The sequence below is a fragment of the Suricata suricatta genome, chromosome 7 (assembly GCF_006229205.1).
Source record: "Suricata suricatta isolate VVHF042 chromosome 7, meerkat_22Aug2017_6uvM2_HiC, whole genome shotgun sequence".
In the NCBI taxonomy this organism is placed as follows: domain Eukaryota; kingdom Metazoa; phylum Chordata; class Mammalia; order Carnivora; family Herpestidae; genus Suricata; species Suricata suricatta.
Genome location: NC_043706.1, coordinates 100,871,566 through 100,891,511, shown reverse-complemented (window position 1 = coordinate 100,891,511; position 19,946 = coordinate 100,871,566). Strand labels below are relative to the sequence as shown.

At 34.1% G+C, this 19,946-nt stretch overlaps 1 protein-coding gene across 4 annotated transcripts in view; it reads right to left on the bottom strand.

Moving 5' to 3' along the window:
- Positions 1 to 4,452: 4,452 nt before the first annotated feature.
- Positions 4,453 to 19,946, bottom strand: part of KPNA5 (karyopherin subunit alpha 5) — a 40,134-nt gene continuing 24,640 nt past the window's right edge. For 2 of the 4 annotated variants that reach the window (XM_029944695.1, XM_029944694.1), the window contains 6 exons: positions 19,508 to 19,671; positions 17,195 to 17,273; positions 15,267 to 15,392; positions 14,314 to 14,441; positions 10,982 to 11,160; positions 4,453 to 7,888 (listed from right to left, as the gene is read on the bottom strand). In XM_029944695.1, coding sequence (XP_029800555.1) covers positions 7,701 to 7,888; positions 10,982 to 11,160; positions 14,314 to 14,441; positions 15,267 to 15,392; positions 17,195 to 17,273; positions 19,508 to 19,671 — 864 coding nt within the window. In that variant the 3' untranslated portion in view covers positions 4,453 to 7,700. The remainder of the gene's footprint in view (positions 7,889 to 10,981; positions 11,161 to 14,313; positions 14,442 to 15,266; positions 15,393 to 17,194; positions 17,274 to 19,507; positions 19,672 to 19,946) is intronic. The other 2 variants (XM_029944697.1, XM_029944696.1) reach the window with 2 other exon arrangements.

Below are 19,946 nucleotides of genomic sequence, written 5' to 3'. Positions count from 1 at the left end.
AAAAAAAGTAAAAAGGTGGAAAAGATATACCATGCTAACACAAAAGTAAGTAGGAGTGGCTATATTAATATAAAAGTAGATTTCAGAGCAAACTATATTACTGAACATAAAGAGGGTTTTTTGACAAAGGGGACAATTCATGATAACCAAAGTGTGAAAATAACCCAAATGTCCTTCAACCAATGAATGGATAAATAAAATGTGTTATATCCATACAATGCAATATTACTCAGTAATAAAAAAGGAATGAAATGTCGATACATGCTACAACATGGAATAAACACTGAAAACATTTATGCTAAGAGAAAGAAGTGAGTCACAAAATAAAATGTTCTACAATTAATGTGGTGATAGTTACCCATCTGTATGAATATAGAAACCACTGAAGTGTATGGAATGTAGGTGAGTATCTCAATAAAACTTTTTGTAAAAAGAAAATAGCATGTCCTTGATCCCTGAGTAGAAAAAAATTGAGGTGAACATTACATCAAGATTTTATTGCCTTCATAAAAGAGCAAAATAGGAAGCTTAAAACCGGATCGCTTGGCCCTTTTTCATCTCCTCCCAGTTCAAAATGTTTGCGTCTCTTAATAGCCAGCATTCTCTTAGATCTGCAGTTGGACTGAATACATTCAAGCCTCAGCACAATCTTCTTTGTAGTTTCAGACTTTTTCCAAGAAATTGGCTTAGTCTGCCCACTATAGCCACTCTGCTTCCTGTCATAACGCTGCTTCTCCTGGGCACAAACAAAATCTTTGCCTTTCTTGTACTGTGTCACTTGTGGGGTTCATGCTTGCACAAAGTCCAGCGGGTTTTAGGAACATTCACGTGGTCATGAGCGCACTGTCAGCATGGAAAGCTGAACAGGAACAGTTTAATGTAAAAAGATTAGTAACGAGGCATTGGCTACTACATGTAAAGAGAAGTCTGATAAATAACAGGATAAGTAGGGAACAGCCACTATGTCTGGGACAAAGTGAGTATCCAAGGAAGTAATCAATATGGAATAGGTCCTCCTCCTGCAAAGCTAAGATTCAGACCTCATTGGTACGTAGCATTACTGGATGGCAGAAAAGTTCTTTGGGTGTCTCAGGCTGAGGCTGGCAAGCAGAGAACTGTCCACTGAAGTGCCAACAAAACTAACCAGGGGGCGCCTGGGTGGCTCAGTCGGTTAAGCCTCTGATTGGGCTCAGGTCAGATCTCACGTTCGTGGGTTGGAGCCCCGCGTCGGGCTCTGTGCTGACAGCTAGCTCAGAGCCTGGAGCCTGCTTCCGGTTCTGTGTCTCCTCTCTCTGCCTCTCCCCCTCTCATGCTCTGTCTCTCTCTGTATCAAAAATAAATAAAACATTAAAAAAAAAAAAACTAACCAGTAAGTTGCTCTCAAGGGGGGCTGGAGAACTCCCTAGAAAGTTGCTTCCAAGGTGCTACTTAATTTCACTGAGAAGTTGCGCACTGGGGTGTCTGCAAGGCTCCCTACAAGCCTGCTGGGGCACAGGTGAAACTAGCTGGGACACCGCCTACCGGGAGCCCGTGCAACTTGCTAGAAAGTGAGGTGGGTCACTGGGGCACCTCTCCAGTGGGCTGCCTGTGAGACGCTCTCCACTGAACTTGCTGGGAAGCGGACTAGAGGGACCAGTGAAACTCACTGCGAAGCTGCCTGCAGAAGGAGCACTGACGCTAGGCTGTAAGTCTTCTGCACGGTGGCTGAGCATCACTTGAACAAGAACTAGGAAAAGCAAACTAAGAGTAGATCGCAAAATGTTATCCTCTTTCAAGGTCTCTCCAGGGCCTTCTACTGACAAAACTTAACATCATGCCACTTTGCAAAGGAGAAATGTTTACAGGGTCAGTACCAATATCAAAAAGTAGGTTGGGGAAGAGGGCATTTGGAGCTTAAAAGCAATTAAATGATAACTGATACATTGGGTATATCTTAAAATAGGTTCAATGCTGGAAAGTCTATTTTTCAACCTATTAACAATGGAAAACCATAGGCTTATTCACCATGCAGAGAAAAACTGAATTTCAACGGCATTCAGGTTAAAAACAGAATAAAAGCCTGTTTACACTAGGAATAAGAGTACTTTTTAAAATTGATATATGTTATCTACAAAAACACACAGTCAATTCTCATTTTTCATGGTAGTTATTGTATAAATTTGCTGCAAACACCGAATTAGCAAGTACTGAATCATTACTCTTAGGGGAAATACAAGGTTAGGTTCTTGTGACCCTGGTAATATTTTTGTCAGCCAAACAATACATATCCTGTTCTATAGGTGTTTGTGTTTAAAGACTATATATATAGGCTTCATTAACACTGAATTCACAGTCTACTGAATTATAACTCATGCCTAAACAAAGCGTATTTAACAAATGTGCTTTCTGTTAAGACACATCATTCACAAGGGGCGCCTGGGTGGCTCAGTTGGTTAAGCATTTGACTTCTGTTCAGGTCATGATCTCACAGTTTGTGAGCACAAGCCCCACGTCGGTCCTGCTGCGGGTGAGCCCTGCTTCTCTCTCTCTCTCTGCCCCTCATGGAATTATCTCTCTCCCTCTCTCTTACCTAATGCAGTAAGAAAACGAAACAAGGATTTGAAATAAATATAATTACTCAATATTACCGGTGAAACCCCACATCATCTACAAATTGGAACTAACTTAGCAAGGTTGTTAGATATGATTAATATGCAAAATTCAATTGGATTTCTATAACCCAGCAACAATTTGTAAAATTTAGGTAACAAAAAATGCCTTACAACAATGAAAAACATGATGGTTCTACCTAGGAGGAAACTTAAAAGATGTGAATGATCCTTGTGAAGTAAGCCGCAAGAAAAGATTTTTGAAATACAGTGAGGAGGCTCCAAGTAAATGGTAAACTATAACTTCTTAATGGATAGTAAAAGTATAATTAAGATGTTAACTTCCCCCAAATTGTCCTCTAGATTAAATGTAATTTCAACCAAAATCCCTATGGGGCTTTTCACAGAATTTGAGAAGTGAATTCTTTATGTGGAAATGCAAAGAGCTATGATAATCCTGAAAAATAGAAGACTTGCCTTACCAGATAATCATGATGGAGTCACAAATGGAATAATATACAGCAAAGAAAAAGAACCATGGGTATATGTATATGAATGCATCTCAAAAAATGTTAACATTGAGCTAAAAAATATCATAGAATATATGAAATATTCCATTCTATACATATCAAAAGCAGCAAAGTGAATCTATGCATTTTAGGTATACATAAACATGAGATAAAACATTAAAGAAAAGCACAGAAATTAACACAAACCAGAGTAAAGGTTACAAAGGACTTCTAATAATTTATTAAGTTGGGTGATGAATATGTAGGTGTTCATTTTGTTACTCAAACTGTCTTCTTACACATTATTTTCTTTGTGTATATCTTACAATAAAACAAATAGTGTAGGGCCTCCTGGGTGGCTCAGTTGGTTAAGCATCCAACTTCAGTTCAGACGATACTTGAATTCAAGGAGCTTGCTTTCGGTTCTGTGTCTCCCTCCCTCTCTGCCCCTCCCCAACTGGCACTCTCTCTCTCTCTCTCAAAAATAAACATTAAGTTTTTAAAAAATTTAGTATAATAATGATTTCAGGAATAGAACTTGGTGATTCATCACTTAACATATTAACCCCAGTGCTCATCCCAACAAGTGCCCTCCTTAGTGTCCTCAATTAAGTGCCTTCCTTAATGTCTTTCAAATATAAAAGGAAAGAAAATCAAAGAAAATATATAAAATTGACCAAACACATCATTAAAGCTTGTACTTAGGAATTTCTGGGAAGGAAATGCCACCGCATATTTAAGTCTATTGTTGGACCTGCACATTGCATTTTCAGAAATTCATTTGCCACTAAAATTGCAGACTACCTTATTGAGAATAAGGTACCCTAAATATAATGAATCCAATTACTTTCACTACTCTGTGATTAACACAGTTTCAAATACTGAAAGAAATGAGGCCAGGCAAAGCTAAAAACAGCAGCAGCAGGAAGAGCAGCAGCAGCAAACATTCGTTCTAGGCTAGGGAGGCTTATTAGGCGTGGCTACAAAGAGGACCACGTGTCCCAGAGTACATTAAGTAAGTTAAATCAATTGGACATTCCCTCCAATTTCTATTTATCTGGTTTAAAATTCTTCTCTTAAATAAATGCAGTGTATTGCATTAAGATAACAGAAAAGGGGGAAAAAAATCTCAAAACGTGAAACTTCCAAAGCTTGAAATACAAAGACAAATTGATGTATAGCAGAATATGTAAGTTCTAAAATAAAGGCTACATACTGCTTTATCAGGTATGTCACAAACAACATTCTTACTGGTTTTAGAAAGTAGATGGAATTATAATCATGAGAGCATCTGTTTTTGCTCTATTAAGAATACAACAGCATCAATGAGAACAAATGAAATAGACACATTTATATAAATGCAATTGTAAAATAGTATTTTATTATTTTTAATATAGTGCTGTAACACTTCATAATATTGCATACTGCTCAAATGTTGGTTTATTTAGTTAGGTAAGAATATCCTCCCCTCATCCCACGCCACAACCAGAATTTAAAGACACATTACCCTTTAGAGCCCTAGCCCACTGTCTCCTAATATGTCACATTTCATAAAGCAGTAATGCTATGAACTAAAAGAGTAAAGGTTAACAATTACTTTGATTTCACAGTTTCACAAAGCAGCCAGTAGATTGCTGAATTCAGAACAGCAACAGAAATTCACTAGACTTTGTAATAGTTACCTTTTCCATAATGTTCTTTCTTAAAAAATATGAAGGCAAAGGTAATGCTTTTAGTCTTTTATTCAACAAATCAACTTTTACCTTGCAAATAAATTTTACAGTTACCAGATGATATTATTTCTGTGCCAGCAGATTTTTGTTTTTTATTTTTGTTTTTATAGATTTCTTGTTCTGGTGCTACCAGTAAGTGAACAAAATGACACTAAAAATTAAGTTCTAGGAACACCTTTCAAAATAAAACTTGTTTAAAAAAATCAGGCTAGTGAGTCAAGTACTTACAAATATAAAACAAGTAAGCGTAATTGCATAGATTAACTAGTAAAAATTCAAATTCAGACAAAATAAAACAATGACTTTAAATAAATGTAAAAGGCTCTGTCAAGTGTTTTTTTTTTTTTACATTAATGTTGTATGCATTCCCCTTTACAACATGTTTTAATTTTTTTTTTTGATTTTGGCACAGTTTCTCTTGGATTTAAATATAAGAAGTCTTATTAGGAAAGCAAGTCAAAATTTTTTTCCATAAGGGTCAGTGAAGGTTAATGGAAATATATTTTGGAGCATTTTAAAAATATTTGAAAAGAGTTGACATATATAAAAAAATGTTAATAACAAAGTATTTGCTGTTATTGGTTCAATGAAGTCATTACCATGTCAATAGCTAGTCCCACCTATTAGATACTACCCTTTCCTTGCATTTAAATCTAATCGATTACCCAAGTAACAGATCTAAGAAACTAAATATAATTTTATATTGGATGCTTACAATATGGTCATATTCTGTATTTAGAGATAATAGTTTGTTTTACTGGCAAAATTTAAAAACTGTCCCCTCAAAAATCATTATGTGTGTGGGTATGTACATACACATACATTATTTTTCCTTCTATAAGAACTTTGTGTGAAAGACTTGACTTAGATATTTATTAATATGACTACAGGGTCCTCAACATAAAAGCAGGCACAGCTGGTTAGTTTATGAATTATGCTGCATTATCAAGTTCAGTTGATCACAAAGAGTGGAATACCCTGTCACCTGATACTTAGAACCATCTGTTTATCTCATAAATTCACCATCAATTTGGTAATCTTTGATATAACTACCCTGTTCTTCTGAATATACATAATGCAAAAAAAACCCAAAAACAAACCTTTTTTACTAAATGTTATATCTTCCACCACAATAAAAAGGGCACAGATACAATCCTCTACTTAACAATATATAAAAAAGGTTTGGCAGATACGGTCAGCATTACGGACACTATTTAAACCTGTATTTTGTATCTGTAGGTTTTAAGTGTCTTGCCAAAAACATAATTTCATGATACATAATTTTTAAAATGTCCTACTAGTTAAAAGTACTCCTATATACATTTTCTCCTTGTAACATGCCTCTGATTTCCAGCAGAAACATTATAAATGCTATCATAAATGAAATCTTTCTTTACAGAATAGACTATGGATCATATAAAAAATGCTTTAATTCCTATCTTAAAACAGCTGTATACTAACTTTTAAATACGTATTTTAGGTAAATCATTGGAAAGTTACATATCCTGCCTATAACTATAAATGAAAAGACTGAGTTCAACAGTACCATACCTGCTTAGAAAGCTCTAACAAGTACAGCACTGTGAGAGTAACACACAGACACCATATACATATGTATCTATAAATAAATATAATTTTTCTATTGAAACTTTTTTTAAAAGCTTCAAGGTTTGAAGAGGTTTTTGCTGTCAATACATAAAATACATACATTATACTGACCAATCTGATATAAATGTAATCTAATATACTGATTTACAACAAGCAGCAGTATGACCCTCTGTATTATGAAAAAAAAAAAAATCCCTAATACAGATTTCAACTATATAAGAATCTTTAGCAATTTTCATTAGTGTCATCCTTTAGTGTCCAAACATTAAGTGCATTTAATAAAATTTAACACATAACAAGGTAATTTCTTCAGGATAATTTTGCCATTCAAGTACCCCAGTTTATTATTACACAAAAAGTGAAACTTTTCAATTACTGCTCTGAAAAATCAGAGAAAGAATTACAGTATTATTTTTGCTATGCAGCACTACTTTAGATTCATGATGGCATCTCTATCATGATGTTTTTTAAAATGAAGAGTGAAAAAATAATAAAACACTATTTCGAAAATGGTAGCATATTTGGTCAAAATACAAAATATAATAATATTAATAGCATTTGTGTGTTAAAAACAAATATTTAAATGTGTAATCATTTTAATGTGTTCAACATGAAGAACAGCTTTTCTCTTCACAATTGCCACATTTTAATTGATTATCAGTACAATACTTCTATGTTTTATAAATAAATTTTACAGGTTTTCTGTTGTAATTTTTTTTTGCAAAGTATAACCTACAGCACAGTGATTTATAATTTAAGGTAATAGATATTTTCACATTCTAATTTATCTTTTACACTATTTCATGCTTCTGAAGCTTTTTTGTTTTTGCTTCAAGATAGAGGTAGATTTAGTAGATTGGGCATGTCAGACTTACTGCCAAAATGCAATTATCAATAGCTGTACTGCTAATGCACAGTTTCCAAGATGCTAGAAAAAATTCAGAACCATTATGTAATACTCTACCAAAGTTCTCCTTTTCAAGCTTAAGTTATTAAATACTTTTTATGCATCTAATTGTTCATAAGTAGATACAAAAAATAGATAAAACTGAAACACAAAAACAGATACACCAAAATAAAAACAAAACTATAACAAAAGATTGCATCTGTGTGGAAATACTTTTGTTTTGCTTTTTAAAAGTGCATCAACTTTTTTCTTTTCTGTTCTAAGTAAAAACACACCAAACATTCCTACTGACATTGTAATAAAGAAGAGAGATCTGAAACTACCCTATTTAGCCATTAATTTTCTCCCCACCAAGTTAAAGTTGAAACCCTTCCATTGGTGCTTCCTGCTGCTGAAACACAAACTGTTGTTGATTTTCATCCACCTGAGGTACAATGCTGGGGTCATCTTCTTCTACACCAAAGTAATGTTCAATCAGATCAAAAGCTTTCTGGTAAATTTCCTGATTTTCATGGCTTTGCAGAAATTCAATTTTATCCAGACCTATTATATAAAAACACACATACATATATGTATACATATACACACAGAAAATTGTTACATAGGTTTCAACATAAATTTCAACCAAAATAATGAATCAGTAGCATCTGTCAGTCTGCTAGCAATGGAACTATTATTTTTATCTAATTTTTGCACCTACTGATAGCTAACACTAACATTTATGCCTTAAACTTTCAGAATGAGAGGATGAGGCAGTGTGGTGTGAGGAAGTAGCACAGGACTAGGAGTAAAAACATTACGCTCTTCACCCTGCTAGTGGTGTGGTTTTGACCAAATAAGTTAGTTCCTTTGTACTTTAGTGTCTCAATTTTAAAATGACAGTTTTAGATTATGTAACTCCACAGGTCCTTTCCAAAGTAATTATGCTAAATAAAAGGCATAAAAATGGAAAGTATCAAAACAAAAACTAAACACTAAATACTAAAAGGTGAGCAAACTAACACACACACATTATCTCAGAGAATGAAACAGAAGATACTAATATGGGATGAATACTATTTGCAAATCCAATGTAGCTACTATATAATTTACCAAAAGTATAACCTATAAGTGAAACTGAAAACGTCTATTTTTATAAGATAAGCAGAATCTATAGTACTTCATTTCACTGCTTTCAAGGAAAACAATCTACACATAAGTCTGAGTGACACTGAAAATATTTTTCATTTGATTACAGATATACTTCTTCAAATATATTATTGCAGGATAATCCTGGAAGGACTAGCCAGAGCAATGAGGCAATAAAAGGAAATAAAAGGTATCTAATTCAAAAAGGAAGAAGTAAAACTGTCATCATTTGCAGATGACATGGTTTTACACAGAGAAAATCCTAAAGATTCCACCAAAAAACTGTTAAAAATAATCAATGAATTCAGTAAAGTAGGGGGATACAAAATCTGTGCAAAAATATAGTTCATGTCCATAAACTAATAACAAACTATGAAAAGAGAAATTTAAAAAATAATTCCATTTACAAGTGCATCAAAATGAATAAAATACCTAGGAATAAATTTAACCAAGAAGGTAAAAGACCTGTACACTGAAAACTATAATGAAAGGAACTGAAGACAACACAAACGGAAAGATGTTCTGTGCTCATGGGTTAGAAGAATTAATATGGTTAAAATGTCCATAATATCTAAAGCAATATATAGACTCAGCATCATCCACATAAAAATTCCAATGGCATTATTCACAGAAACAGAACAATCCTAAAATTTGTATTGAACTACATAAAACCCCAAATAGCTAGATGCAATCTTAAGAAAGAACAACACACCTGGAGGCTTTATACTCCTTGATATCACACTATATTACAAAACTATAATAATCAAAACTTAGTTGCATAAAAACAGATCAGTGGAACAGAATGGAGAACTCAGTAAGAAATCCACATATAACATCAATTAAATTACTACAAACGAGCAAAGAAGAAACATACAATGGGAAACGACAGTCTCTTAAAAAAATGGTGCTGGGGGGGTTGCCTGGGTGGCTCAGTCCGTTAAGTGTCGGACTTTAGCTCAGGTCATGATCTCATGGTTCATGGGTTTGATCCCCATATCGGGCTCTGTGCTGACAGCCTGGACCTTGGATCCTGCTTCAGATTCCGTGTCTCCTCTCTCTGCCCTCCCCTGCTCTCTCGCTTTCAAAAGCAAATTAACATTTAAAAAAATGGTGCTGGGAAAACTGGACAGCTACATACAAAAGAATGAAAACTGGGCCACTATCTTAAACCACACACTAAAACCCTGAATGGATGACTTGAATGTAAGGTCTGAAATCCTAAAACTCCTAGAAGAAAACACAGGTGTTAAACTCTTTGATATTGGTCTTGGCAATTCTTTGGATTTGATACCAAAAGCAAAGGCAACAAAAGTCAAAATAAACAAGTGATACTACATCCAACTAAAAAGCTTCTGTACAGCAGAGGAAGTCATCAACAAAATGAAAAGACCACCTACAGAGTGGGGGAAAATATTTGTAAATCATATACCCAAAATACATAAAGACCTCGTAAAACTCAACACCAAAAACAAACAATCTTGTTAAAAAATGGACAGAGGATCGATCTGAACAGATATTTTTCCAAAGAACACAGATATCCAACAGGTTGAAAAGGTGCTCAGCATCACTAATCATCAGAAAAATATAAATCAAAACTACAATGAAATATCACCTGATATCTGTTAGAACGACTATTCTCAAAAAGACTAGAAATAACAAGCACTGATGTGAAGAAAACAGGACCCTGGTGCATTGCTGGTAGGAATGTAAATTGGTGCAGCCACAATGGTAAACAGTATAGAGGGTTTTCAAAAAAATTAAAATACTAAAAAAAAAAATTACCATACAATTTAGCAATTCCATTTCTGGTTATTTATCCAAAGATAACAAAAACACTAACTAGAAAAGATACCTGCATCCCCATGTTCACTGCAGCACTATTTACAGTGGCCTAGATACATAAACAACCTAAGTGTTTACTGATGGATGAAGAATTTAAAAACTGTGGTATACATGTATACAATAAAATATTACTCAGCCATAAAAAAAAATGAAATCTTGCCATGTGTGACATGGATGGACTAAGGGCATTATGCCAAATAAAATAAGTCATCCAGAGAAAGACAAATACCATATGATCTCACTTATAGGTGAAATCCAAAAACAAAAACAAATAAATACCAAGCTCCTAGAGACAGAGAACAGACTGGTGGTTGCCAGTGAGGAAAGCTGACAAATACGTGGAAGGAGGTCAAATGTTACAAACTTCTAGTTATAAGTAAGTCATGGAGATATAATGTATAGCATGGGGACGATAGTTAAGAATATTTTATTATACATTTATTAAGCTGCTAAGAGAGTAGATCTTAAAAGTTCTCACCACAAGAAAAAATATTTATAACTATATACAGTAATGGTTGTTAACTAGACTTTTAGTATGGTAATCGTTTTGCAGTATATACAAATATTGAATCATTACCTTCTACTACTGAAACCAATGTAACATTAAATAGCAATTAAAAACAAAAAGAATGGACTATAATGATAAATTTTGAACTGACTGCTTACCATATGCTTCTTCAATGAGAGCACAGTATGGATTAATGCCTATTCCATTTTGCTTAGATTCTTGTTCTCCAAGACGTAGAATATTTTCAAGTCCATTTAAAGCCACTTGGACTATTTTAGAGTCCATAACAGTCAAAAGGTCACAAAGTGGTTTAATGCAACCTAAGGCTACCAAATACCTTCAGAATAATTAAAAAAAAAAAACAGAAAAAAAATTCAAAAATATTTAAATAAATATTTACAACAATGATAGGAATATATTCTTTAGTGAAATGTTACATAAACAATTAAAAAACTACTCCTATATAAACTCAAACATGAAAACATTTGAATTTTCATTTCCATAGGAATCTGAAACTTCTTTTTACTCTCCTATTCTCATTTAACATAAATAGCAATAAATGGTATTATATACATTACAAAAATATACACACGAGCAAGTTGGTACTTGAGTCTGTTTTGAATGCTAAGAATAGTGGCTTCAAGGTGATTATTTTCTTTTTTAAAGGTGTGCCTATGTACACACAGCGGGGTCATATGGGGGTAAGTAGAAATGGAGAGGGAGAAGGAACATTTAAATCACATTTCCCACAAAAACTATCATAGCTGATGTTCTAATATATCTCCTGTGTTTCAGGAGCATAGAAGGCTTCTAGGAGCAAAACAGGCTTTGTTGTGAATAAATTTTTTTTACATTTATTTTTGAGAAAGAGAGAGAGACACAGAGTGTGAGCTGGGGAGGGTCAGAGAGAGAGGGAGACACAGAATCCGAAGCAGGTTCCAGGCTGTGAGCTGTCAACACAGAGCCTGATGCGGGCTTGAACCCACAAACTATGAGATCATCACCTGAGCTGAAGTCAGCCACTGCTTACTGAGCCACCAGGCACCCCTGTTGTGAATAATTTTAACATACAATGTTCACAAAAGTTATTCCACTCATTTAATACTTTGTCCTTTTCTAGTTTTTATTAGCTCTCTTCCATTCTCTGTAATATAAAGTAACTGATTTACTTGACAAAAAGTCCACTAAGCATAAAGGAAAAAAATGTGTGAAGCCAGAATGTATGACTTCAAGTCCCAAATTCACTCCTTACTAGTTGTCTGACTTTGAGTGACTGCTCTGTGCCTCAGTTTCTCCATCTTAAAATGGGGATAATAACAGTACCAAGCTCAGAGTGTGGCTGTAAAAATATAGTTAAGCATTCAATAAGAGTTGGTTTCCACTTTCTTTTTTAAAGTACATACCTTTACTAGAGCACTCAACTGCCTTATACTATACTATCATTGATCAATATATTTGTTGAATGAATATCCCATAGAGGTATGAAGCTAGAGGACATAAAGTACATGAAAGTATCTGATACACGCTTGGGACTCAATAACTGAAATGACTTAGCTCAACAGCTAGCAACATCAGATTTTCAATAAATATTAATAGTATGCATGCTGAAATTAATCTGACATTAAGACCTCTCCCCATATATGTAGAATTAATTAAACGGTGAAAATGGTTAGAAAAATAATCATCTCAGTTTGGACACTTGATTCACACTAATAAATTTAAGTAATTATATATGGACTAGACATAATAATGAATATAAGTTGAAAAAACACAACTATTTGTAGGTGAACAAAGAACTTTAGTTCCCAAAGCAGGTAAGAATAACATTAGTATATAAAAAAATGCAAGCTAAAACAAAGTAAAGATGTTTTATTAGTGCTTATATTCATAACATAATGAAATGCAAATATAATGAAACAAGTGGAAGGGAAAATAAAAAGTAGAGAAAGATGTTATCAATATGTAGAAACATAAATCTTAGACAGCAAGATAATAGTACAAGTGAAGGCAATCTTTTCATTGTAAAGTAGCTAGTAGCCTGACTTCTTCTTTTATAAGTTAAGAAACAAATCAAATACCCATTAGAAAATATCTCCAAAATAGACATTTTAAGAAACCTAAAAAGTCCCAAGTTTCACAGACAAATCCATAGATCAAGAAGATTCTGTAGGAAGTCAGGCGTTTATACAAGTGCGAAGTAGAACCTTGTGATGAGGTAAAAGAGGATAAATGCACAAGATAAAAAGAAACTCAGGGATCATTCTGATCATAAAAGTTGTGATGATTACAAATAATAATAACAGCAGCTAATCTTAGTAGAGAACTTAATGTTTAGGCACCATTTATGCATTTAAATGTGAGAATTACATTTAATTATCAAGATACTACTATAAAGTACTGTATGTTAATCAAATTCATTAAAAAAAATGAAAAAACTGGAGTATCTAGGTGGCTCAGACAGTTAAGTGTCTGACTCTTGGTTTTGATTCAGGTCACGATCTCATGGGATTGAGCCCCATGTTGGGCTCCAAGCTGACAGCACAGAGCCTACTTGGGATCTTTTCTCTCTCTCTCTCTCTCTCTCTGCCTGTCTCCTGCTTATTCTCTTTCAAGATGAATATATAAATTTTTAACAAATGAAGAAACTGAGGATTAGACAGGTAAAGTGACTTTGTCAAGGTCACACAACTTTTACTGAGGGAACAGGATTTGAAAGCAGCCTGACTTCAAAGCCCATGGTACCCATTTATGTTGTTAGTAAAATAAACAAGTAAATAAATTAAAAGGGCTTAGATTCAAAAAGTTACCATAAAGAAGAAAGAAAACTAGTATAGGGGCACCTGGGTGGCTCAGTCGGTGAAGCACAGACTTTAGCTCAGGTCATGATCTCACAGTTCTTGGGTTCGAGCCCCGTGTTGGGCTCTGTGCTGACAGCTCAAGAGCCTGGAGCCTGCTTCATATTCTGTATCTCCCTCTCTCTCTGCCCCTCCCCTGCTCACGTAGTCTCTCTCTCTCTCAAAAATAAATAAAACTTAAAAAAAAAAGAAACAGAAAACTAGTATAGAAAAATAAAAGATCCCATTCATAGGTAAGGCTAATAATCAATTAGGAGAACATCACTATACAAACAAATGTCTATTTCAATGTTATTTTAAGTAAGAGATGCTCAAATTCATTAGCCATTTCTATATAATAAAGTTACATGTATGTGACTTTAATGGCCTAAAAAAATTTGCAAATATAGACTTTTCTTTTTTAGATTTTTAATCTCTGATTTTTCATAGTCTGTCAAAGAGAATGATGTTAATTGTCCTTTAATTTAAAAAAACTTACTGTGAATAATATAACTGATGTAACAAAAGCTTTTGTCTCACGTTAAAATGCTTATTAACTGACTTAGAAATAATGTTTTAGTTTCATCAACAAATAATATGTATATAGTACTTCATTTCATTTTACTGACATTTTAAAATATAAATCTCTATCATACCTTATTTGTTCTGGAGTGCCTCCTGATGTTGCATTAGTTATAGCCCAAGCTGCTTCTTTTCTGGTGCGAAACTCTGCTTTCTGAAGAATCTCAATCAAAACAGGAAAAATATTTGCATCTATAACAGCCTGAGGAGGAAAAATTATACAGCGTAATCAATGCAAATTCTGTTTTAAACATATTAGTAAGTGGAGATATCTTTAAGACTCGTTGGCTTTAAAATGTCAGGCCTTTTGGAAATACCTCTGGTAATCTTTCTAATCTTTCAGCAAATTTTCATGATTGGAGAATATATTAACAGAATATTAATTTTAAAGATGATAAAGCACAAGGTGGATAATAGACCAAAATGGGTAAGTAACTTTTGACTCAAGAAGCTGGATAAGATCCTAATAAATGACTACTTAAAAGCTTAGAGAGGAAGATCATTACCTAACTTACTTAAAATTAATATTAATCCATCCTTTTTAACGTTTATTTTAATGTTTTATTTATTTTTTTAAGAGAGAGAGAGACAGCATGAGCAGGGGAGGGTCAGAGAGAAAGGGAGACACAGAATCCAAAGACAGGCTCCAGGCTCTGAGCTAGCTATCAGCATAGAGCCTGACGCGGGGCTCAAACCCATGAACCGTGAGATCATGACCCGAGCTAAAGCCAGACACTTTACTGACTGAGCCACCCAGGCGCCCCTAATCCATCCTCTTTAAAGACTAGCCATATGTGTCCAGCACTGTGGGCAATTTTATGCACATAAACACACACAATTCCTCACTAGACTACGACAAATGAATGTTATTATTTTAGAAGAGAAAAGGCTATGCTCCTTAAAATACTTTTCAAGAATCTTTTTAAGTAATCATTAAAAAAAAAAAAGCCTCCCTGATAAAATGCTGACTTTTATCCAAACTAACTTATGAAATCTTGCTGTTTTCTTAGATCTGAAAGGTATTTACCTGGATCTGAGCTCTATTTCCAGCAGTGATGTTAGAAACAGTCCAGCAGGCTTCTTTTCTGATTGATTCCTTTGGGCTACTCAACAAGTGTAAGAGACACGGTAATGCAGAGCAATTCAAAATTACCTAAAACAAAAATGAGAAATGGAAACAAAGTTTTATAGCAAAAAACAAAACCAAAACCAAAACCAAAAGAATATATACTAATGATTTAACTTAGAAATACAAAAACAACTCTGAAAACTAAATTAGGAAAAAAGAGATTCTTTTCAAAGTAAAATTTAGGTTTGCTATCTTCCACTCTCCCCCCTTGCCAAAACTCGTCTTATGCTGGTGCAGGAAAGTGCCGTGTCAAACCACCAAAACGCGAATAAGCAGTACACTCAGAGGTGTGCCCTTCAAGTTTAGGAATACACTCAAGAGTTCAACTGATACAACAATTTGAAGAGAGATTTAGTGACTGGTCAGGATCTGACCCCTAGTTTTACCGGATAAAATGATAGGAAAAAAAAATTCAAACAGGTTGAAAATACCTGATTCTATAAATGGTAAAAAACCTCAATGTATAGAATAAGATAATTTTTTCATTAAAATGTTTATCCCACTTTTCTTTGACAAAATAGTATGTTCTGCTTTGTCTCTTTACATTCTTCATTCCATGGCAAAAGTATTTTCCTATTTTCAAAATACCCACAATGATTTACATTAAACTTACTTGGTGGAGAATGCATGAAGCAGTATATGAAAATTCTGCTGAAAAGAGTGTATGTTTAAAAGGGTATTCTCATTTAAAGAGCTATTTCAAATTAGTAACTATCAATTACTGAGAATCAACTATTTAATAACTAAGATAAATACCTAAATAGGACTTGAAAAAATTAAAACTGAAAGACAATATGTAAATTAGAATAAGGTTTATTTTATGGTGGGAAACAAAGGAAAATCTAATGTGTTACAGAGTTCAAGTTCCTATCTTCAAGGAAGACGCCCCAGATGTAATCTTGACATTAGACATTTTTTGGTATCTCACCAATTCTCCAAAAGACACACAGACAGACACAGACACATGCAGTTACAAATCCAGGAAATTTTCCTTCCATTCTCATAAACTATATCTTCAATCTACTAAAAAAGGTCCTCCCATTTCCAACCAATCTCTTCTAACCTGTTTATAATCACTCTCTCCCTGATTGTTCTCTTGTAGTCAAGCTTAATGTCTCTTAAACACAACTCACACGTCTACTTCTGTACCTATGGTCACATAAATCTCTTCTGGTTTACTTTAATTCTTCTTCACCTTTAAGACACAACTTTAATTACAACCCCTTTATAGAATCTACAAAGATTTCTCAGCACAGTGATCTCTTCTTAAAATTTTTATAGCATATACTGACTAATTAGCTCTCATTAAACATATACTAACTTGCGCAATTTACTGTTTTAATGCATATTTTCTCAATTTTATTATAAATCCCTCAAAAGCCTACCTTCTATCTTGTATTTCCTTATATCAATATAAATCTAGTATAGTGCTTTAACATAGAAGTATTTTTTTAATGTTTATTTATTTTTGAGAGAGACAGATACAGAGTACGAGTGAGGAGGGACACACAGAATTGAAGCAGGCTCCAGGCTCCGAGCGATCAACATAGAGCCCGACGTGGGGCTTGAACTCACAAATCGCGAGACCATGACCTAAACCAAAGTCGGACGCCCAACAGACCGACTCACCCAGGCGCCCCCACATAGAGGTATTTGAGGTTGATCACTTATTATCAAGAATATACTTATTATAATTACATTATAGATGTCTATATAGTTACGGCAATGCTAAAGTCTTGATTAATATGCAATCGAGTAGTATGAAACAGGTGAATTTCTTAAAACCCATTATGTTAACAATTTAGCATATTAAAGTCTGAACTCACCTGTGTTTGAATATCATCACCAGTCACAATATTACCAACTGCTCTTAATGCAGGTGATACAACTTTATAATCATTGTGCCTAAAAATAATAAAAATATCAATGCTATGTGACATGTTGTGTGAGTTAAAATTTACCAAAAAAATTGCAAAAATAGGACAAAAATTCCTTATACTCTTTACCCAGAAATCCCATTCAAGTTTCACTAATTACCCCAGTTATACCTCCGTAGTAAAAAATTTTAATCCAGGATTATGTATTACACCCAGCTGTCATGTCTCTAGTCTTTTTCAACTAAAAAAAGTTCCTATGTTTTTCATTATGATCTTGACATTTTTTGATGATCATTAGCCAATTATCTGGTTTTCCCCAATGTTTCCTCATGATTAAGACACAACTTATATACTTTTAGCTGGGACATCACAAATGCTATAGTCTTTTCATTACATAGTATAGCATCTGATATTTATTTTATCTACAGTAGTGGTGCTGAACTCTAGTCAATTAAGATGGTGTCCATCAGATTTCTCCACTTTAACATTATTGTTTTTCCCTTTATAATTAATATTTTTGAGAGGCTATACTTTCAGACTATGTTAAAATCCCATTCCTTCTCCCACTTTTAGCACTGCTTTCACCATTTCTTGGTGTGTACTTTCCAAATTATTATTAATATTGTTGGCAATGATAATTTTCTAATACCATTATTTCAATTATGTCTTTTCTATCCATTGATTTACCTACTTATTTTAGTGTGGACTCATAGATGTCTATTTTATTCAATAAGTTAGTTTGGTTCCTATTAACAAAGAGTAGTAAAAACCAAGATTTGGTGTGTTCAGCTTTTTAGTATAGCTGTGTCTCTACTCCCAGGCCCTTTAAGAGGCTACACACATACACACATACACACTTACAGATACATTTATTTCTACATCTATCTCTTTATGTTAAAAGCCATGAGTTCACATTCAAATCTCCAGTTCTAATCTAATGCCACAAGGTTATTCTGGCTTTCCTCGCTTTCATATTTATATCTCCATTATCTTAGAACAAGAAACTGGCTACTTTTATCACAATCTCCCCACACATGACCAAACTGATCTGGCTAGGCTGCTATGCATAAGCACCTTGCTCAAGCCTGCTTGCTATTCTGGTCTAGTGGGTGCCACCCTCAAGTTTGAGCCCTGACACCCTCATTAGATCCTGTCCTCAAACTTGAGCCACAATCCCTTATCAGACCTCTCTTCTTTGTACTGTCTGACTTGTTTTGTTTATTGACAAAAAGAAGGAGTATAATAAATTTCTTAAAAGAAAAGGATGTGGGGGGCGCCTGGGTGGCTCAGTTGGTTAGGCATCCAACAACTGCTAAGGTCATGATCTCACAGTTCGTGAGTTCGAGCCCCGCATCAGGTTCTGTACTCACAGCTCAGAGCCTAGAGCCTGCCTCAGATTCCGTGTCTCCCTTTCTCTCTCTGCCCCCATCTCACACCTTGTCTCTGTCTCTCTCAAAAATATATAAACATTAAAAAAATTTTTAATAAAATAAAAGGATGAAGAAACCTTTCCTTAAAATATATATATTATATATGTATTTTTTTTAGAGCAAGAAAAGAAGCAGGGGAGGGGCAGTGGGAGAGAGAGAAAGAATCCCAAGAAGGCTCCACACTCAGCGCAAAGCCTGACAAGGGGCTTGCTTGATCCCATGACCCTAAGATAATGACCCGAGCTGAAATTAAGAGTCAGATGCACAACCAACTGAGCCACCTAGCCACTCTAAGAAACTATCTTTTTAAAACAAACTGTCTTACAAGTTTTTAGCTTCTTTTATATAAAATCTGTTCTTTTTAATGAAGGCAGCAATAATAGCCTGGCAAGTAAAATACTAACACAAGTGAAATACTAAATGTTTTCATTATATGGACTTTTACATAAATTAGTTACTGTAATGAACAATTAACTAGATTACAGGCTCTGTGAGAGCAAGTACTGTGTTCTATACTTCATTAACAATATTTTGTACAACACTCTAGCAGGTAATAGGAATTCCATACATACCTGCTGAATTAAATTCCTCCCACTCATAAAGAGATTAAAATTAATGAAATACATTAACCAAATGATGAATTCCAACTAGAGGATATGAGATACAAATTTAAGGGTCTGCTTTTCAGCATTAAAGCCATTCTGAAAAGTGGGGTTAATGGCTTTTTAATCCTTCCGAAAGATCGTAACTCTTGAGATATTCACAAGGCCATTATTCTAACTGCTAATCTTAATACACACGCATACAATTATTCATCATATGTTATAGTTACATCAAAAGTTCCACCAATCTTCGACAGACTCCAGAATCAATGACTGCCTGAATTTTATCATTGGGTCCATCAGAGAGATAAGAAAGGGCCCAGCACACATCTGCTAACACATCTGGGTCACTGCTAAACAATAATCGTGACAAGACATTTAAGCAAGGTGAAACCTGGAAGAAAAGAGAGGAGCCAGTATTTAACAATTTTCTCTAAGACCAAGTTTCATTAGGAAAACATAGAAACTTTTACAACAAAAATTTAAAGCTACAAAAATACCAGAGAAATTGCAACATTCTATTGTTTTAAAATTATGATCAGATCTACGAACACGTAACTGTTTCCAAATAATCTTAAATAAGATATGTGGTAATTTAAAGTTTTTTAGGGTAATAAAATACGTATTTAAGATCCCCTATGTTTAAATCATATATATATACACCCAAAA